Below are 22547 nucleotides of genomic sequence, written 5' to 3'. Positions count from 1 at the left end.
GAACTGAAAAACAGGACTTTTTGCAGTCCGTTCCTCATTTAGAAATGGACAGGGGACAAAGCAGTGGTGATGCTTAGGGGGTGCACGTGCACCCCCTGAGAGCGCTGATGCACCCCCTGACATGCCCTGCTCCCCGCTTAGGCGAAGGGCAGGGCAGGTAGGTGCAAGCACCGGTCCAGGAGTGGGAGCACCAGATGAAGCGCTGTGGACACTTCCAGGAGCACCGCAGCCACTTTGCTGACTGGTCACTGGGGGGGCACGTGCCTCCCCTGACTAAGATGGCACCAGTCACTCACGGGACAAAGAGTTTAAAAACAGGATGGTTCAGTATAAAACAACCAATGGCCACCCTACCTGCCAGCCAGGCCCACCCTTACCTGCCTCCTGGCAATCCTGTTTCCCTCACATGCAGTACCCAAACGTTTCTGTCTCAGTGGACAGCAGCGTAGAGAGAAGGATTGCCAAGCACCAATAAATTTTACAGACTTCAAAATATTTTTATGGACTTTATGGACAAGGGTTTTTAACCACTTCTTTTACAGACCGCGCATACATTTATAGATGGTTGACAACCCCCGTAGCCATGAAACACTGTCAGAGAGTCTAGAATTAAGAGAATGATCTTCTAACTCAAAAAGTACAATGCTGACTTTTGTCCTTGCAGTATTTTTGTGTAGGCAATAAGAATATAAGACCAGATTTTTTTTTCTGTGAAGTTTTATGTTAATATGTTTAGAGCATTTAACCCACTGGGTCCTTCCCTTGATTATTAGGTTCTCCTGTGGGATATTGTAAGGGCAATATCAGTTCACAAACATTACTGACGTTCCTGTGGAGGAACGGGACCCTCTAAATGAGGAACGGACTGCAAAAAGTCCTGTTTTTTCAGTTGATTGGTGGAACATCCAACATCCATTACTGATGTTTCCTGTTCATGAACATTACTGATGTTCAGGGGAAAAGCTGCTTTTGCTAAAATTGAATCCAAAAATGCTGGGTCAATATATAATTGAAACAATATGGTAATTAAAAGCTGCTATAGGATTTAATCAATGAAGAACTAAACAAGAAGAGTAAAATTAATACCAGCTAATGTGGTTTTATGGAAAATAGATCTTGTCAAACAAACCTGACCTCGTTCTTTGATGGGATTAAAAATGTGGCTGAAAAGGATAACTGTAAATCTAAGATACACTTTCGTAAAGTATTGGACTTGGTATTTCATGACATTCTAATTAAAAGTTAAAACTACATAGTACCCAAGCAGCTCACATTAAAATGATTAAGAACAAGCTAATTCACAGGTTTCAAAAAGTAGTTGGGAATGAGCTATCCTGAACAATTCAAGTTATTTCAAGTGGACTTCCACAAGAACTGGCACTAGATGCAACACTAATCAACATTTTCATCAGTGATCACAAAGCAAATATATATGCACTGCTTATAAAATTTGCAGATGACAGAGATGTTCAGAATTGTAAATAACTGTGAGGATAGGGTAGTCATAAAAAGTGATTTGGTTCCCTTGGAGCCACTCAAACAAAATACATGCTAATAGGGCAAACCAAATGTTATATATTTAGGAATATGTAATTTAGGTCATACTGACAAAATAGAGAACCATATCCTGAACAGCAGTAACTGTGAAAATGCTCTAGGGGTCAGAATGAGTAGGCAGCTCAACAAGAACTCTCCCTGGGAGGCTATGACAAAAAGGGCAAATGCATTTTTTTATTATAAATAGAGAACCAATAGAAGGAGGTGTAGGAGCAGTAAACTGGTATGTAGATACATTCACAATTAGACTGTTACTGGAATACCAGGAATAGTTTTCATGTCTGTGTTTTTAAAAGGGAGATGGAAAAATTGAGGAGCACAGGAGAACCATAAAAATTATTTAAGGCCTGGAGAAAACAACTTATAGGGAGAGACCTAAAGAGCTGAATCTGTTTAGTCTATCAGAATAAGATTTAAAAGTGATTCAATCACTTCTGCAGGGAGAAAATACTGTGCACTGATGGGCTCTTTAATCCATCAGAGAAAGTTATAACAAGAACCAATATCTAGAAGCTGAAGTCAGATTCAAATAGAAGGTAAGGAACACTTTTTTAATAGTTGTTCAAAGAAATATGAGCTTTTGTAGGCAACTGCCTATGTTGTCAGATGTGATGTCCCTCTTAACATTAGTTAGTCTCTACACAATGCCACGCTACTGTACTTTCTGCTTGACCTCAAACTAATACAGCTGACTGCTTCTCCATTTTTTAACAATGAGAATGATGAACCATTGAAACAATCAACCAAGAGAATCAGTGGAGTCCCCATCTCTTGGCATCTTCAGACCAAACCTGTTAGCCTTTTCTAGAAGCTATGCTTCAGTCAGTTCCCAAACTTTTGGCGAGTCATGTACCCTTTTTTAAGTGTGTTACACTGCTGGGTTCCAGGTTTACTATCCATAACATGATTCCATGATATGGATAATGGAAAATAACTTGATGTCACTACCGCCACACCATGACCTCTGCAGCAAGCTAAGAGATACTATAGAACTGTTCTGTTTCTTCCATTTTAATTTCCCTTTTCCAGTTCCTTCTTCCCCAATGCCCTCTAGAAAGTTTTGCTATCTATTCCTAGGAATGAATACACATGCCCTATTTTAAGAAACTTTTCTTTAGCCAAACACCACTTATTGGGTGATATGCAAGGATTCCTGAGTGAATCTAATGGCCTGTGATAAGCAGGAGCCTAAAATCAGATGATATAACAGTCCCTTAAAAGCCTAAACACTCTGTATGTAAATAGAACATATCTATTAGGTCACCTAGTCGGTTGCCAACATGAGCTCATTCTGTGCAATATAGTATCTGATATGTTGTCCTTTGTAATATGGTGGTTGTCCACATACCAAGTTTACAAGCAGTAAAATGAATCTATTTTAAAAATTGGTGGGACATTTAATACTTCCAGAAGAATTCAGAAATTAGCACTTAGCTATGTACCCAGGTGCCATGAGGCAACCACCCCCTCCAGGGGCGGGGTAGCTAATAAGTACAGTGCCAGTTGTGTTGCTCACAAACAACTTTGTTGCTTCTCTAACAAAACTGCTCTTCCCAGTATTTGGCCCAGGCTGTACCTGCTTCCTTCCCAGACCAGAGAAAGGCTGGAAGGCTCAGCTCATCCCCCACCCCAGCACTATTGTGCAGTGGCTCTTGGCCTGGGTTGATGCCAGATCTCCCTTGGAAAATGCCAGCTCTAAGTTTCCACTGGTTTCTTTCAGCTCTAGAAAAATAAGGGATTCTTCTGCTGCCAAAACGGTAGCAACAGGGCAGAATGGTTTCAACTCAATGCATCCTTATTTCAGCCCTTGGGGTTGACCTGGCGAGCCACGCAGACACTCCTCCCAGCACTCCTGCTGCGCCACACCTCAGAAAGGCTCTGGAGGTGCCCAGGGTGCCACAGCATCCCTGCCCCAGCTGGTCCCATGAAGACTGTGGCCCAGCATGTCCTGCTTACTGCCTACGTCACTTGGGGTTACAGAGGGGTGCAGGCTGGCCCAGGCACCAAGGGACTGGCTGGGCATGCTGGAGCCTGCCCAACATTGCCAGGTCTCAAATATGAAACCATCATTTTGGAAGCTCACTTACCGTGTTTGCTGAAAAACTATCGTACCCTGACACAATGTGCCAATAAGCCTGCAAATAAACCTTCATTCCATCCAGGAGCACCCGCCAACTGCAGATGCTTCCTCAGCCTGACGACGGGTATTTGTACCCGAAAGCTTGCAAAGAAGAATCTTTCCAATTCTTTTGAGCTGGACTAATAAAAGATATTGGATTTACCCAAAGAACCTTGTCTGCCTATGTCCTTAGACCAACATGGCCACAACCTACACCCAAACAGACCATCTTCTTATTTACTTCATATTGCTCACTGTAACGTGCCAGTGAGTACGCACAAGTGTTTCTTTCTTTTGAGGCAAGCAGTCATAAGTAAGTGCTACCAGCAGGCCCAAAAGCCAGTTACAACCCCCGAGAACGACTTGGGCGTTGCATATGCTGTATCAATGAACCGCCTCAAAAATGATCCCACATTTTGAACACTTTGATTATTTCTGAGCGTACAGCGTGCGCAGGTTGAAATTATCGTCCCCCTGGCAACACTGAGCCGGCCCGGGGGAGCAGCACCCCCCCACCCGCGACCTCCCGGCGGGAAGCAACCCGCCAGCGGCGCCCCTACTGCACCCGGCCACAACGTACACTGACGTCACCCACAGCCGGCCGCAAGATGGAGGCTTCCGGGCACGCATGCGCGCAGTGACCTCGGCCTTCGGGGGCGGTTGGGGCGCTGTGTGACCTCAGCAGCCACGCACCGCCCGGCCGCTTGACAGCCAGAGGCGTTTCTGTGGGCGGCGGCCCGACCCGGGCCGGACCGGGCAGGTGAGCGGGCTGCGGCGGGGGGCGAGGTGAGGGCTCGCGGAGCGGCTGAGGGGGAGGGGGCTTTATAGGCTGGGGGAGGCTGGGAGCAAAGGGGAGAGCGGGGCTGAGGGGGAGGGAGCCTGTGCTGAGTGCTCCTGGGGGGCAGTCAGACGAGGGGAGCGGCGCCTGCAGTCCTGCTGCGGCTGGGGGAGAGGGAAGTTGCCCTGGAGGTTTGGGTCACCTTGGGGCAAGTCGTTTCATTTTTCTCCAGCGTGAGTTTTGTTAAGTGTGTGCATGCGTGTGAGTGTGATGTAGCCGTGCCAGGATCGGGCCTGTAGCACTCCGGATCTCACTCTCTGCCCCGCAGCGCTCCCTCTAGGTCTGCACATTTGCTACTGCTCCCCTGCCGTTGTAATTTCAGACCCATGAGGACCCCTGTGGCCCAGATGACATGATTGCCAGGGGGGGACCTGGTCTGGGTGCGGGGCGGGGACTGAGGAACCCTGAGTTAGTCTCATTCAGACCTTCAGAAAGGCAGCATCTTTTATTGGAGCACCTGCATAGTTGGGAGAGCGTGAGACAAGTTTTCCCATGCTAGACCTTCTTCATCAGGTTTCCTTCCTTTAGGGTGTGGATTTTCCATTGTAAGCAGCAAATTTTGATTTCTTCCATGTGAGGGCAGCGTAAGAGTGATGCTGTAGCCATGCTGGAGCAGGTGGAGACCTGACAAAGAATGTCTTGCATTCATGTCTGATGTTGTCCCAACCACGTAGGTGGTCCAATAAAAGATATTACCATAAGACATCCTTGCCTCTTGCATATTTTCTGGACCATTATGGCTGTCGCTGTTTCGCTACTGATTTTCAGAAGCACAACAGGATCTGCTGACTGGCAGTGGGGTTGAAGAGTTGCTGTAGCTGTGGAGATCCAGGAAGTGTATGCCAACTGAGGGTTCTTGCCTGGTATCTTGTATTGCATCAGCTGTCCAGCTGGGAGAAAAGTTGGACCAACTTTCAAGGTACAGACTGCTCTTCCTCACGTGTCAGTGAGGAAGGGAAGTTTGTGTCTGAAAAGCTGGTATAATTCTCCCAACTGTGTACAGCTGTGCTATAAAAAATGTTGGGATTCCAATTCACTTGTTCGTTTTGACATGAGGTATCCATGGCTCCATGGGCTGTATGTTTGACACCCCTGAACTAGAGAAAGACAAGTCAGTATGGGAGGGAGGAAAGAAAACATTGATTTTTCCCTCCTGCTCCCCAGTTGAGTGCCCAGAAATCCTATGGCAGCTCCCATTTGCTTCAAGTGATCGACACCTTTGAAAATCAGGGCAGCTGTTAATAAGCAAAAAACCCTATTATTAGTTTTTCCAGCAGCTTCTTGCAGAAGCTCAGGTCACCAAGGAGACAGACTCTGGATAGCCCTTCAGATACTTGGGGGAGTTTCCAGCCTTCACCCCACTAATCTCTAGGGTATCTTTAGATTGGAGAGGATTAGCTGAAGACTCCAACCTTGGATTAAGATATTTAGGATATTGCATTAGGGACTATTAAATGAAAAGCTCATCCCTAGACTACTGTCTTGCATCATCCTGGAGGTAAAAGCAATTTCATTGTTAATGCAACTATTAAAAAGGAGATTGGAGAGGCCTCATTGTGGCAGGGGTTATTGGTATGTTTCAAGATGGAGATTTGATGCAAATTAAAATGATTAGCAGTTCCATGCTGCATTTCAAAGTCCTGCATTTATAGCTCAGACTTAAGGATATTCCTGCAGAAAAGATTGGTGCTGTGATTTAATACAGTTTAGTGATGTTCTCTGCCCAGAGCTGCTTTTTTTTGATACCAGACCACTGCTCTGCTTCCAACCCTCTCCCCTCATTAACCTTCCAGTATTGTTCTCCTTTATTGTCCTTGCACCCCAAGCACTTCTGTTATTTGTGTACTCAGTTGACTTCCTGCCTACTGTCTCTAGCACTTCTGTGCCAGCAGGGGCAAACCAAAAAGTGTGATAGAATAGCAGTTCTTCTGTGGTAGTGGTGCATGGATGGGATTCTTTTTTCTTTCCATTAACTTTGTTAAATAAAATGATTCCAATTAATTTACTAAAATGTACTTGCTCATGCCTTTCTGATTACTGTTGACTTCATACATTTTTGTAATATTTTATACTTCTCCTGACTTGATTGTGGTTTTCTGGAAACGGTTCTCCAATATTTTTAAGAGAAAAACAAGGATTTTAAACTTTTGAAGTTAATCTAGTACTCATGAAAGAAACCAATTTCATGTTCCTGCTGACAGTAAATTTTAGGAACCCAGCCCTTATACCTTTGTTCAAGGGGGGCACAACCCTCAGGCCGACCACAACACCTGCCAGTTGATGATAGGCGAATTTATTGATATGGAGTGATAACAGAAAAGCAATACAAACAATTGAGCAATTCTATATCTACCAATCATAGGGCTGTTATCAGAGTCAAAGTGCACCTGGCCAGGATGCAGGCTCCATTCTGAGGCTCTCTCTCTTAGGTGTCAGCAGTCTGGAGGTGGGATGCCGAGGCTCACAGCCCCCACTCCAGTGGGGCGCATGAGATGGGCTACTGGTATGCCTTTGGTCCATGGTGGCCTCGGGGACCTTTCCCAGGTGACAGGGATAGGGACCCTTCTCGGGGAGGGACGGGACAAAGGGAAGGGACCCTTTGTTAATCTCAAGTCTCTGCTTTTGTATTCTCCTTCCCCCTTGATGACTCTTCATCCATGGCTATCTCTGATTGGTTGTTTCTCTATGATCACACATCCACGTAGCCTTCTGGACCTTCTCTTAATAGTCTGTTCCCCCAAAACCGGGACTTAGACCCCCTTGCTTTCAGGGACCTTGTTGCTGGTGTCACTTATCTTGTGTTATGGAACAGGATGGTACATACTTCTTTGGTTCCCAGACTGTGTGTCCTTGTTGTGTAAGACAACCTGTCTGCCTTGAAAGCTGTGATCTCGTGTTATGGCATGCCCCCTTTAATTGTCAGGTTGTGTCCATCCATTGGCCTTGTTGTGTTAGATAGCCTGTCTGTTTTCAGGGCCATGAGAAGCTGTGTGCGCGTCTCCCAATCTCTTTAGAAATCCAGTTAACCCCTGCTGCCCATCTTGACCCCTTTATAATGCATATATCTATACCTATAAGCCAATTCCCAAAAAAACAGATGTTTAAATATTGTTTTTAAGCCAACGGTTCCTAAAACTGTAAGTCCTTCCTCATTCAAACAGGTACACCATGCACAGCCAATGGGGCTTAAAGGCATTGTGAGACGTAGAATCCCAGGTCTTACCCACTGACAGCATAAGATGTATTTCTAAAATACCCTTGGAGAATATCCCATAGCGGGGGCTTGTACTATGCTCTTTATGTATGCCTCCCCAGAGGAACTGCCTGGAACAACAGAGGCAAGCATACTGAATTCTGTTCAGCATATCTGCTCTTGTTCATTTTGGGGAAACAGCTATAAATGAGAGTGCCAAAGCAGCTGCCTGTTACTGAAGACAGAGAAGGACTGACAAATAAGGGTTTTGTTTTTTTTCTTTTATTCTATCCCTGCCTCCCTCATTTGTATCTTGTGAAGCTGCTTTCCCATTGACTACAGTATGTAAAATAAAACTATGAAGAATTGTAGCTTGTGTTTGGTGAACAGTAGTAGCAGCATTGGTGCCATTCTGTGAAGAAAAGCAGTTTTAAAATGAGAAGAAAAAAGAAAGGAAAGGAGATGGTCAAGGAACAAAAAAATATAAAGGGAGAGTATCTTACTGTTAGACTTCATCTGACTGGCTAGAGGGACAGTATAAGGGTCTTTTGGAGGGAGTCTGCTTGTTTGGAGGGAAGCTTTTTTTTTCTGGGAAAGAGAAACTGGAGTCCTCTCCCTATAAACAAAAAAGAGGAGGTTCCCCAAACTAAAATGCAGATAGAAAAATGGCAGAAAAGAAGGTAACACAAGATGAGATAAAGGGAAAAATAAAATAGAATCACTTGATTTGACAACTTGAAGAACTAGAAGTTAATTGTCCTACTTGGTTGTTTTGCTAGACAAAGGAAACTGAAATAAGTCTCCATATAAAATGTTGGTCTTTTCTCCTTTTTTATCCGCTTCCTTCATGAGAAGGAATGAGAGGGCGGGAAGAGATAATTTAACTCATGTTCTATTTGACCCGTCTGACCAGGAAGGGTCTGTTTTAGGACTGAGTCTCCATACTTATTTAATGCCTGTCTTTTCCATATCACCCACAAAAAGCTACTAACTGGATATATCTACACTGTAGTCAGTGTACCACAACTTGTTTTAAAGTAATTGGTTGGCATGCCACTAGCGGCAGGTGTCATTACATTGTGAAGATCTGCATGGACTACTTACCCAAGTATTTACCTTCCTTAGTGGGTGGGAATTGCAGCTTGCTCTAAGCTTCCTGCCATCAAAGGTAGACTGCTAGCAGAACACCAGCTACCTAGTGCAAAACTAGCTTAGATCTCTGCTATATAGTTGACAGATCAGTGACTTTAGTGTAGACATACTTGGTATATAGTGTGACTTTGCACAGAGCAGGAATGCCAAACCTCAAGCATGTGTAGTCAGAAGTGGTATTTAACAGGTTTTGGCTGTCATGCCATCAGTCCTGGTTTTATGATGTTTGGAGTGGCAAGGTGTGTTATGAATGGCAATGCAAGCTGGTGTATGATGCTGTTTGCACCCTGCATTGTAAATGTGACTCTGGGGGCAGAGGGTGGAATCATAGGCAAATGCATGGGATCCTGGACCATCTCTAAAGACTGTTTGTTTTTCTTTTCCTTCTTAGGGAGGTGCATATACACACGTGTGTCTGTTCTTTGCTGAAAGATGTCCAATCTTTCCAATTATGCCTTGCAAATGGTCCGCCTGAGTGCCCGGATATTTGGAGAAGTTGTGTCACCCACAAGCAACAAGTCCATGAAAGTAGTGAAGCTATTCAGTGAGCAGCCCGTTGGCAAAAAGAAAGAAGTCTTTGATTGGTATCCTCCTCACTACAGCTATTCTGGGCTAATGAAGCAAATTCGTTTTCTCGGTCTCTACAGGTGTGTGTAATGGGGAGAATGGACTGAGGAGTGGGGAGTATGGGTGTTATTGGATTTGTTTAAGAAGCATTCAGAAGGGTTAGTGCAGAAGACAATCAGTACAGAAATATGTACTTCATTACTCTACTTAGGATGGAGAGAGGAAGAGTAAAATATGTCTAGTTGTTTGTAAAGATTTTTGTATTGAGGTGACCAGAAACATTTCTGGAACAAGTTCCCAGGGCAGCGGGTTCGTGATTGACAAGCAATTCCATGTCAGTGTGTGACACATTGCTTATCCTAGCAGCTGAGAAAGGGAAGAGCTTGTCAATAGGAAAGATAATGATCTGGCCATCATGATTAGTGTGTGCCATGCTTGCAGAATACAATTTGGGGAGAAGTTATAGATCATCCTGCTTTTCCAAGGTGCTGTGAAGTAGAACAGCATGCCAGTGGACTGAACAACTTTTACTCTGTGTTTGTTTTCTTCAACACCTAAACTTTGACAGTTAGGAGGAAGAGATCAAAAGAGGCCTAACTGCATTCTCTCCTTGCCTGAACATTTTGTTTATCTCAGGGGTGTCAAAGATATGGCCTGTGCAGCCCTATCAGGCCAGATGATTTTGACACCCATGGTTTGACTGATCTCCGCTTGGAGGTTCTGGGGTGGGTGGATTCACATATGCTGTTGAAAAACAAGTGCTTGGCAGGCCACAGAAACAGGTGGAGAGAGATCAGGGCAGCCTAAGAGTAATTCTTGAGCTTTTTAAGAGGTGTCTAAGATTTTTTGCACTGCTATTGTAAACAATTCCAAGGTGCTACTGTAAAATGTTCATACCCTCATCATTGCTACAGTATATTTGGATGGGAGATAGAGTAGCACTTATCTACTGGGTCCCGTAGGAGGCACTGCCTGCCCTGTTCACCCCCTTCATCTTTTTTTCCTTTTTTTATTCTGTTCTATTAAGACCCTCTTTGTGAACATAATCGTTGTTTGCAGGTGACTTCAATGTGCAACTGCAAAGCAGGTGTCAAACTCAGATCTGCTGGGGAGACTCATTCCCAGCTTTTCAGATATATGTGGAGTGCACCCCAGCGCTCACAGCAGCCAGGGACTTCCAGTGAGGCAGATCTTCCTGTGGTAAAAGCTCCAGCCCCAGCAGCACTGCAGATGCAAGCCCCATCACAGTGGCCAGAGCCCTGACAGGGCTTCCTATAGCAGCAGCAAACACCTTGGTTAGAGCCAGGGTGCTGCCAGGCCCAGTGTTATCATGGGCAGAAGCTCTGGCCATGGTAGCTCCAGTCCCCACAGTACCATGGGCAGAAGCTCCACCACTGCAGCCAGAGTCCCATGTTTGTGGTGGCAGGGTTTCCCATGGCAACAGCCAGTGCCTCCATGAGAGTTGGGGCACTGGCAGCTCCAGTGGTACTGTGGGGAAAAGCCCTACCACCGTACCTGTGCTGGCTGTAGCCACAGTGACAGGGCTTCTTGCAGCTTCAGCACCAGCAGAAGTTCCCCCACTGTAGCCAGGGATGGGGCAAAAGTGTGCAAGTTGGATGACATGGCTCCACAGGCTGGATGCTTTGAAACCCCTGTTGTAAAGCAAAGTTACTGCAGCCAAGCATGTCACTTCTCAGGAGCTCATGCCCTGAACTTGATTCCCCAGCACAGCCATCCAGTGTGCTGTCACTAGATTGCTGAGCTAGCTTGGAAGGTGGGAATTCTGAGTCTTGTCTCTTGTTGATTTTGTATTTTACTTTGAATTTGGGCACAAGAGATCAATAAATGCAGTGTAAGAAATATGTATACTGTTTGTCACTGAAAAGGGCAACCTTATTAATTCCATAAATACCAGAAAAAAATCTCTTAAATTATTCTGTTTAAAACTTACATTGCTAACAATAACATTGCGTATGCTATCATTGGATTCGGTATAGGTTTTGTTCGCTAGAAAAGTTGTCTTCTCATTATAGGCCAAAAATAAAAGAATCCTACACATCAAGCTACCTATGAGACATTACTGGGAATGGAGCTAAATTTAGTCTTTCTGTTCTTTTCATCTAGAGATGAACATGCAGACTTTCAAGAAGAGATGAAACGACTGAGAAAGCTCCGTGGGAAAGGAAAGCCCATGAAAGGAGAAGGAAAGAGGTCCATCAAAAAGAAGTAGTGCCACCCTGGCAATGCACCAGAGGACTTGTAGATGTTAGAGATGGGAGACAACCCCTCCCCCCCCCCCCAGGCCCACCGTTCCATGTAGAGGGGTTTTACATGCAAGTTAAGATGGGAGCTTCCACGGAGTTGGGTGTGGGGGTATAGTTATCTGCTTGTCAGCTATTTAACTCGGAATTGAACTCTCTTAACTAGATCTATAGCCTCAGTTTTATTTGGGCTCATATTTTGCTAATAATTTCATGTATAGGAACTGTTGTGTATGTTCCAGCACATGAGAATAACAATGGGTTTCATTTTCCCTTTTCTACCTGAGCTAAATAATAAATAATAATAATTTTAAAAGACTCTTAATTTTTTGATATACACATCTGCTTTCAGCTCCAGTTTCTTTGGCTCTTCAGTTTTTTCCATACACTAGATTTTTTTTTCCTTATTCATTCACTAATACATTTTATGTTCTTACATTGATATCAGTGTTTTTTGTACATATTTAGAAAGAAGAATGCTTTCAGCTCCTCTTCCTTGCCACATTTTTGGAATATCGTATTTACGACAGACCACCTCAAGCAACCTGCCTTTTACCTTGGTGGTTGGATTTATTTAAATTTAAATCCAAATGGTTTGCATTCTGCACTGGGGGTACTTCCTTGTCCGCTGCTTGCCCACAGAACTTTCCTTGTATTGTCTGATTAAAATTATGTACAGATGATACCTTTCCCATACAATTACTTCTAAATTGTTTTCGAGAATTGGTACCTGCTTAATGAAATGTTCTTTTAAATATTTTACTCTAAAAGGGATCAGATAATGTTTGACGATTTGTGGAAGTGTATGGTATTACTTCAAAAGGAGATGTATTCTAATTTACCAGCTTTCAGCATACCTGCATAGCAAGGTTTCTGCAGTGTTACCAGTACAAGTAACTATATGTCATCTTACCCTTCATTTATTTGCTTTCTCTTTGTCCTTCCCCTTTGTGGCGATGGCAACCCTAGAAGCATACCTACACATGCTCCTTCTGCTGATGCTTCCCCCTGGTTCTCTGTACATTTAAGCATGCTGTTTCCTGGCCTTTTCCCTCTTTACCTCCTGGTGCCTTTTCCTGGAGTACTGTGGCAACCTTTTAGACCCAGCTTTTTTTCCTGTATCTGTTTCCACAGTACTCCTCTGACTTGGATCCTTAGATTCCCTAAGAATCCCTGTGCACCTGTAGTGTCTATTACAGTACATATGTTTCTGCCTGATGTTTATTTTTATCCTTATTTTATGGTGCCTTTTATTAGCATAAGTAACTCAAATAGGTTCTTTTTTTTGTTATACAGAATATGGGTATAAGATTCAGAAGGTTTTCTGGGAATTGTGTTCCCTGACTCTTAAGAATTTAATCCTGGCCCTAATATTACTTGACCTATTCCTTCAAATTTTGACTCTGTTATACAAATGAGTATCCAGTCCAACCTCAGGTCACAGCTTGGCAAATGAAGCAAATGCAAGTTGAAGAGTTGTTTCAGGATTTTTTCTTCTTTTTAGTTGCTATAAACAAGATTTTATTTTGATTTTGAGTGTTCCCCTGAGGCTTTTGCAGCCCTAGCATTTTAAAACATGCTAGAGAGCAAAATGAAGTGAACCCACGGTCCCAATCCAACAAAGTATGTAAACATGTATTTAGACAAGGATACTCTTGTAATTGTTTTTGGTATGTGGGATGAATATATTTTATGTATATGACTAAATTAAGGCTCACAAAGCTATGTAGATCAAACCTAAAGATCAAAACTCCTGAGTTTTAGGAAGGTTGAGCATTGACACCTCTTCCTGTAATGGATAAGAGCTGCAAATGCTCCAAACCTAGGAATGCAGGCTGCCTATATTTAGGTGCCTAAACTGGATTTTGCAGTGTAATTTTATGTACCCAGGTTTGCAAGGTTTGACCATGATTCTTATTTTCTGAGAAGATTCAGGCATAGAAAAATTACCTTTGGAACTAACAGAAACAGTCCCTCCTAGTATCGCCATGGAATATACTTTTGGAAGATGCTAACAGTGGCATATACAAAGACATAAAGGAAAAGAGAAACAAGATGCTAATGATGATTTTGAGAAGCAAGTAGGTATGAAACCAACATGAATAATTAACCTGGTTTTGGTTTTCAATATCATATAGATTAATTGCTCAGCAATACAAAACACAAAGGAGACAGGGGAAGAAATTTTGAAGCAGAACCATGTGTTTTAATGAATTGTCAATATGCGTACAAGAAATGTCAGGTTTTGCATACCTTTCCCAAAAGCTTTCCTCTGGGGTAGTGGCTCTCAACAGTTTCCACAACATCAACTCCATGTTACAATAAAAGAGAAATTCAGCACCCTCTCCCATCTAGTGACTAAAAAATTAACATTCCTCATCCTCCCATGGCCCTGCACACTAACCCCTGGTGAAGACTCCATATTCTGTAGTATTGACTTAGAAATATAACCAATGGTCTGACGAGAGATGTTTTACTGAATCAAGGCCCATATGAATTGGGATCTTCGGAGAGGAGTTAGTTAGCTATGTTAATGTGAGGCCAGGCAGAAGGCAGGAACAGTTTTTCAGAAAACAAGTTTGTAAATGGTGTTTTAAAATCTGGACATGTCATTGTGTGAAGTCATTTACACTAAGGTGGAAGGGAGGGTTTGACTCTGTTAGTGCACAGGACTGGGTGTTCATACATAGATCTGGAATACATCTGTGGTTTCACCACAGATTGCACAGATTGCTGTGAATTGCTGTGTTTGTGTTTAGGGAATTCACTTAAAGGGACTTGTTACACTTTATGCTGCAAGCTGCACAAATGTTAATCAGCTTAGTGCTAGCTTGCAGTCATACCTTCAACCTGAGTGGCATATCTGTGGGTTGTGGCCACACCTTAACGGAACAGATGCTGCGTTACGTGAATCGAGATAATCCTGCCCTGGAGTGGCATAACTTCAAGCGGCATAACGTGCTATAAGCCACTTAAAGGTGTTAATGTGCAGAGAAACCAGAGGTTAAGAGCTCCAGGAGCTGCCCAAAATTAACATGAAACAAGGCCTTTAGTCTTACCAAGCTCCTCTAGACATGCAGCAAGGCTGCTCCAACATGCTGTAAATCCAGTGCATTAGACCAGATTTGATTAATTGTGTCTGCTGGAGCATGGAAATTAATGTGCTCCAGCAGCCTCCAGTGTCATGTGTATCAGCATTCCCATGCTAAAAAATGGTGGGAGGGGGACAGACTTGCAACTAAAGATTGTTCTATGAGTTAGTTCAAAGCTCCCTGCTGCCATTTTTCCGTGTGCAGATGTTGGTACACGTGACGCTCAGGCACTTTTAAATTAGTGTGGGTCACTAATTAAAGCACCCCCCACCTCCCAGAGCACATCTATAAATGCCTACTGTGTCCTTATTTCAAAATGGGGATACTGCTTGCTAAGCTACAGTGGTAGGGTATTTCCCATTGGAAGTGGAGTTAAGCTTCCACCTCTGCAAATAGCATTTTTTCCTGTCTATGTTAGAGACGGCACTTGTGCCAATGACTCAGCCTTGAGGGCTGTAATCAGAAGAAAACCTTAGTCTAAAATGAAATATATATTCCAAAACTTAATTTCAGAGGGATTCTTTTCAGGCAAGAGCTGATGATAACAGAAACATGTGAAACAAGCTGTATAAAGTTCTGGACTCTGCTTTAGGTGTTAGAGATGTTCCCTCCCCACGACATATGACTCAGGACTGTGTTGATAAGTGAAAAAACTGTTTTTCAAATATTCTGTTTTAAAATGTAAATGTATTTGCAACCCTTAAGTTCAAATACATGTATGCCTACAAATTGGACTTGTATACTTCTAAAAGATACTTCCCCCAGGAAAATTTAAAAACTTGTCCCACACAAAATATTTATATGTTACACAAAGGAAGATCTATAAGGGTAACTAATGTGGAGAGAATGTTGCCCTTAAATACGATTCCTGTCTGTAAGCCTTAGACACTTTTCATGCATCTCTTGCATTGGGGCTTTGGGAATATTCTTTCTAGGACAGCATTTTTTTAGTCTGTGTTTTTTTTTTGATTGAGATTGTCCTTGGACTCAGGAACAGTCCTTGACTGTCCTTCTATTGCAACCTTTTTTAGAGGTTAAATCAATAGTTCTCAACCTTTTTAGACTCGAGGCACCCCTCAGAAAATGCTAGCTCTTAGCTTTCACTCGTTTTTTGACTACACAAAATAATACAGCAATTCGTCTGTTGTAACCAATTCAGAAAGAAGACAACAGGGCAGAATGTTGTTAACATAAACTCAGAGATTGCAAATAGGAATTTATCTTGTGAATCATGTTAGTATACCTAACAGTGCTAACATTGCCTGGCACCCCACAGTCCCCCTGAAAGGCTCTCAAAGCACCCTAGGGTGCCACAGCACCCTAGTTGAGAGTCACTATGTAGCAAGGCACTAAGATGTGCCTGCTCCTTTAAAGCTGAAGTAGCCTGGCCAGGGAGCTCTGCAGGCTAAGCAGAGCTCCCCAGCTGTGGGTTAACGGGGTAACAACCTAAGGGGGTAATTGAGCAGCACCTGCAGACATCACATGGCTGGAAGGAGGCAGGGTTTCAGAACATAAGCCCAGACTGTATCTAACAGGCACACACTCTCTCTCTGGCAACTGCTAGGGAAGGAGCTCCTGCACGAGGAAGCTACCTGAGATCTGGTGCTGCCTGTTTTACTACTAAAGTGCTGCAAGACTCCAGGGAGTCTCCCAGGTACCTAGGCTAGGGGTACATTGCCTGAGGGTGGAAGTTTGTCCCTTTAAAAGGGATTATTGATGTTGCTAGTGTTTCAGTTGTAGCCCAGGGGTTTATGTTTTTGTTATGGTTTACACAGAGGACGGGGATGAGGCTATAAGGGGAGGTTTGGAGACCTCATTAGTGCCTGGGGAAAGGGGCATGTGATTTAAGTAGAATCTAGTGTCAGGCATAGAGAGATGCCTGAGGGACACAGGGAGAGCGCCCGAGGAGAGGCGCGGAGCCAGGCACCCAAGCCAGACATTGGAGAGAGGCGCGGAGAGTCGGACACCAGGGACAGTTGCACAGCGGATGCCAGCGAGAGAGACGCAGAAAGCCAGGAACCGGAGATCTTGGTGTCTGAGTGAGTGGGTGGTACAGGGACAGGGGAGCCAGAGGGCTTGGCACCAAGGGGGTGCATAGAGTTGATAACAATAATAACACCTGCGAGACTTGGGACACGATGAGGGGAGGTTGGAGTTGTGTATTATGCCCTTGGTATTAAGGCATGAAAGGGACAGCCTCCCACCTAGAAACAACTTATTAATTACATCAAAAGGCATGGTGGGCAAGATAGGTGGGTAGACTGTCCTGAACAGGTGGGCAGGCCGACATAGTAATCGGCCTTGGGACGACCCTCTGTCACACACTGGTTTAAACTTTGTTTAATCCCTTGGAAATTATTTCTATTAAATGACCAAACAAAAGTCTAAGTCTCAATTAAAAAGACTAATTAAACACAAGATTTATTTAGGCAAGAGAGAGTAGTGCAAATTAAAATAAAATTGGTTACATGACTTACAAGCAAGAATTAAGCTAGGTAGGTACATCTTGGACAAGATCCCAAGGATCAGCTTTTTTTTTTTTTAGTAGCTCCTGGGAGTTTGGGGGTCCTAAAGGAGACAATAAGACGTCTTTCTTAATCTCTCCCTCCATTGTGATAGACTGCAATGGATTACACCTCCGTTGACTGAACCATTCAAAGCTACACTTGGAGAACATGTTTTTCCCTATGCTATATTTTTATATCCCTTCACTGGCAGAAGGGTGAGAGAGACTGGATATAAAAGGTCTGTTCTCTAACTTCTAGGATTGTAAAAACAAATCTCGCCAATGGCTAAGAAAGGGTATCTTATCTCCACTATAGCAAAGGTTTTCAACTTTTTTTTAAAGAATGTACTGCTTCGGATGGATACCCCTCCTGGACTACCCCTTCTAGGTGTGCAGGGGGGGAGGTCCCCTGGCAGCTGATCGACAAGTGGGGAAGGCAGGGAGGGGTCCTCTGGCAGCTGGATGCAAGGTGGGGGTACTTGGGCACAGAGAAGCAGCATGTGGCGGTGGCGGAGTGCTGGATGGCCTCCCCCAGATGCCATGCCTTCCCAAGTACCCCCGCTTCTCCGTGCTGCCGCCACGTACCACCTGGGGCCTCCGCAAGTACCCCCTGGTTGACAACCCCTGCATTATAGTGTTTTCTGTCTACAAATGAAAGTACTTTACTCCAGTGCTCGTAAAGCCATCTGTAAATATCTAATGGCACTCATTAGATATGTCCTATTCCAGGCTTGTCCAACATGCAGCCCTCCAAGCTGTTTTCTGAGGCCCGAGGTGCTGCGATGGGAAACTAAAATAAACACTGTACTTTTGTTTTTGGGGGGGTGATGCGATACCGCTTTCTGTGAGGGCTTTGAATGTGGCTTGCTGGCCCACTGGGTGATTTTAAAAAGTTCATGATTCGGCCCCGCATTCAAAAAGGTTGAACACCCCTGTCCTATTTCATTCTGGTTTGATGTTTGCGTTACGGGCTTTTTTTTTTTTTTAGTAACTAGACCTTCTGATGGTATTAGAAGCAGAATGTACCTGATCTAAGAAACCTCATGCTGCAAGTAGTACTCTTTACATCAGAGCTTTATTGCAAGCAACTTAAAACTGAATCCACACAGTCTATATAGATTTTCATTACAACTCTTGCTTGGATAAAAAATCATAAGTTCCCTCAGGCCAAGGTTTTTAAACAATCATTGTCTTAAGTCAGGCTTCATATTCAAGGGCCTAAACTAAGTGGAGTAAATAAGGGCTGCACTCCTTGGAATATCTTTGTACATGTGCTTGGGCCTAGGCTAATTTATCTGAGGATGGAGCATGGTGGCAAAGTAGTTAAGATCTTTTACTGCAGCTCTAGACGTGTGTGAGAGAGTTCCATTCTGGACTTGTACCAAAGGCTATCCTTGGTCAAGACGGCTGTAAAATGGCATGTGATCATTCAGGATGGGAAGGCAAAGGCAACTATATGTGATGCTATTCGCATCATTCCACTCTGTGCCATTGACTGCAAAAACTAGTATGTCTTGACCTCAGTAGCTTTATGGGCTGCTCTATTTGGAGAGACCTTTGATCCTTTTGAGGTCTTGCTTTAGCAAATACTTAAGCACATGCTTAATTGTAAGCATGTGCTTAAGTGTCTCACCAAATATCGATGGATTCAAGAATTTTCTTAAGTATACTACTGAATTCTCCACTGCACTACAGATTGTCTTAGGTTACATTTTAAAGTGCAACTGCCCAGCTGGTGTATCAGATAAAAAAACACAAATATATAGACATTTCAGGGAGACTTGTAATGAAACATTGACTCTTCCTATTTCCAGTAAAGAACTCACTCAGGTCAACAGTGATCATGTTCTCCTAAAGTGAGTAGGCTTTTCTTGGTCCAGTTATTTGTAAATAGATGTCCATATCACAGTAATACTATTACAGGTTGGGCTAATACATTCTCTTGCATACCAGATGCTAAACTGTCCTTTTTCACAAGTGGTAGTCCTAATACCTGAATTGCAGATAAACTTGAAGGTTGGGTACTGACAAAAGAGGCAAGAGACAGATTGACAGTCTGGCTTTTTATTCCTGTGTGTGTGTGTGTGTGTGTGTGTGTGTGTGTGTGCGCGCGCACACACACTCGTCCAAAGGTCTATCTGGCTACCCATGACAGCACAATGTAGAGCCTTACCTGTATGGGCTGGGGAGGCTCAAGAGTGGGGAGAAATGTGGCGCACAGACTGGCAGCAGGTCTTCTTGAATATGCTGAGTTCTCCAAATTTCTAGATGGCTTATTCTAATCTAATAAATGTTCTCTGATTGGTTTTATTTAAATTTCCTTGTTTCATACTTCAACCTCAGACACAAGTTCACTTTTAATAATGAACACTTCTTTTAGACCATGGGTACAGCTATGAGGACCAAAATGGCTGCACAATATGCCAAACTTTTTATGGGCCACCTGGAAGAAGACTTCCTCCAGAACTGCACCATCAAATCCATGCTATACCTAAGAGATATAGCTGCTGTTCATAATTTGTACTGCAAACCTGCAACCTCTGATTGAATTCCATCACAAATAATCATCATCCTGCTATCAGACTCTCTCTTAAATACTCCAGCACCAACATTTGCTTTTAAGACACTATGATCAATTTCCATGAATATAAAATACAAACCACCGTATACAAGAAACTCACAGACTAACATACGTATCTACACAGAACCAGCAATCGCCCTAAACACACCAAGAAAGCTGTAATCTACATCCAAGCCCTCCGATATCACTGAATTTGCACTGAGAAGAAAACCCATGATTGTCACCTCATAAACCTAAAAAGGGTTTTCACTCGACAAGGACACTCGAGAGAGACAGATCGTACTTTTGAAAGAGCCACCTGGAAAGCACGTGAAGAATTCCTGCAGTACAAAAAGAAAACCCCCATGAATTTCACACCATCAGTTATGATATACCATCTTTCCCTGGAAACTATATGGAAAATCCTCAAACAATTGCAACCCATAGAAGAAGGAGACCCAATTCTTAAAGAGCCACCCATCTTGGCCTTTAAACAAGCACCAAACCTTGCCAACCTTATCACCAGAAGCAAACTTCCTATGGCCCAAAACACACTGAATGGATCCAGACCATGCGAGGACAAGACATGTAAAACCTGCCACCACATCTCCATCATTCCTTCAGTAACCATACCCCACAACAGAACTATCACCATTCCTGGATCTTACACATGTACCTCCAGAAATGTAAATGCCCTGATGGCAAATATGTAGGATAAACCAAACAAAAACTGCACCAAAATGAATGCACACCAAAAATCTATCAAAGACAAAAATACCCAATTAAATATGGGTGCACACTTCTCACAGACAACCTCTCTTTCCCAATCTCTCAACTCTAACCCTCAAAGGGAATTTAAAAAAACATCTTTCATGGATAACCCTACAAACTTCATAAATCTACTGGATACAAACAATCATGGACAAAATATAGACATCAGATTTATGACACATAACTTGTCTGCCATCTAATAGCCCCAGGTAACCTCTCTACATTTTACTAGCTACATTCTATCACCAGGTCAACTTTCTCCTCTTCCTCCTGCTCCCCACCTACCTGTCTCACACCTACTGTTACCCATCCTCTCTGATCTTCACTGCCACACATTTGCATTTTCACAGACCTGTATTTTGCATATTGGCTTCTATTCTACCCAGGAGTGCACACAAAATACCAACAGACTCTCCCTATGCCTGAAGAAGGGTGTTTGTGCTTGAAAACTTGCAAAGAACCATTTTTCCAACTATTTAGTTGGTCTAATAAAAGATATCGCATTTACCCAAAGAAACTTGTCTGCCTTTTGTTTCACTCTTGCATTTGTTTCACTGAAACTTGTTTGGACTGGATCTTTTATGGAATTGGGAGGTGTCAATTAGTTGGGATTTATGTCCTTGGGAAAGAAGAATGGAAAGTTTCTTATCTCTTTCTTTCACCACCATGGAATGCTGCTTGCCACTGCCCTTCTTTCTCCCCACCTTAGTTTACCATCTGCACTGACAAAGCTGGTTTGTTTCTACAACTTATCTGAGAAATTAACAAAAATATATCTATTACAGCAAAACAGTATGTAATACAATTGGTTACATCAATCACTACTACTAACATTTTAAGATAAAGTTATGGTATAGTATACCTGGAATATTTAAGGTCTTCCTTTATAATTTCTCCTTTCAGGCCTTGTGCTCTGTTTAATTGGATCTCATTACTGGTGCACCTGGAAGTTGATTACTTCATTTACTTTGCTGACCAAATTGGTTGTCACATCTGCAGAAGTTATTATATAGTCACTCAGAACCAGGCTTTGGGGACTTCTGCTTTAGCCACACTTCTGCAGCTTGGCCTAGGCCCCTTGAAAATGGCCAAAGTTGACTTCAGTCCCTACCAGCTGAGGTGTAAGGGGCAGCTTGTGTTAGCACTCTTTGGCTTTTCTGTGCCTGGCTAAGTAAAATCAGCTTTCAGACTTTTCATAAGCACTGAACTCTCACAAACATTTAAAAAAAAAAAAATTAAATACAGAATAGCAAACAAGCCATTGGGAATCATACAGCCACTATGTACTGCAGGAAAGTAACTCTCCCTAACTCTTTTGTTTTTGCTATTCTTAATCATTATACATTAGGATATTACCAAGGTATTGCCCTGTTGCCTTGCAATGACATAAGCACTAGTAAAAAGTACCCCTCTCTATTCAGTCAAAATCAAACTAGCAGGTGATCCAAAAGTCCACCAAGGGAAAGCTCTGTCTTTGATAAGTAATCATGCCTTCTGAGGACAGAGCAGTATTAGAATATTTACAAGACGTGCAAAAGATGTATATAAAAGAGCAATAAATATGCCATCTAGGAAGGATCCCTGTAGGATTTCCCAAGCAGTTTGTATCTGGGATTGTGTTCTTTTATTGAAACTAATTGTTGTCTTCTGGAGGGAGAAGTCGCATCAGATTTAAAAAAGAACGTCCATATCCAGAGGTCTTGAGTTATAAGTAAAGCCTTTCAGCAACTTACAGCATCAAAAGACTTTGAGGTTGAACACGGTACCAGAAATGTTGCCTGTGGTCCTTGGCATCATTAAAATTCTCAGACGCTCAAGGGAGTGATAACTGTAGCATGTTTCAGTGAGTTGCCCGATTCTCACTTGCTAGTTAAGCAGGTTGCTTCTTAGGACAAATTAAATATGTGCAAGTTTTTTACCTCAGTTGGTCT

The 22547-nt window shown here is 43.1% G+C and overlaps 2 protein-coding genes across 2 annotated transcripts in view; both read left to right on the top strand.

The window, feature by feature from the left end:
- The first annotated feature begins 4308 nt into the window (after positions 1-4308).
- On the top strand, positions 4309-12003 carry MRPS33 (mitochondrial ribosomal protein S33). The gene is made up of 3 exons (XM_059726469.1): positions 4309-4436; positions 9251-9506; positions 11551-12003. The coding sequence occupies exons 2-3, from the start codon at positions 9292-9294 to the stop codon at positions 11654-11656; spliced, it is 321 nt and encodes a 106-aa protein (XP_059582452.1). The 5' UTR covers positions 4309-4436; positions 9251-9291; the 3' UTR covers positions 11657-12003.
- Positions 12004-16159: 4156 nt separating this feature from the next.
- Positions 16160-22547, top strand: part of BRAF (B-Raf proto-oncogene, serine/threonine kinase) — a 161321-nt gene continuing 154933 nt past the window's right edge. The window contains exon 1 of the mRNA XM_019489347.2: positions 16160-16433. The gene's annotated coding sequence lies outside the window, so the exon portion shown is untranslated. The remainder of the gene's footprint in view (positions 16434-22547) is intronic.

Source organism: Alligator mississippiensis, chromosome 4 (genome assembly GCF_030867095.1).
Source record: "Alligator mississippiensis isolate rAllMis1 chromosome 4, rAllMis1, whole genome shotgun sequence".
NCBI classification, from domain to species: domain Eukaryota; kingdom Metazoa; phylum Chordata; order Crocodylia; family Alligatoridae; genus Alligator; species Alligator mississippiensis.
The sequence above is the reverse complement of the archived record's forward strand: the minus strand, read 5'-3'. Positions and strand labels throughout refer to the sequence as shown.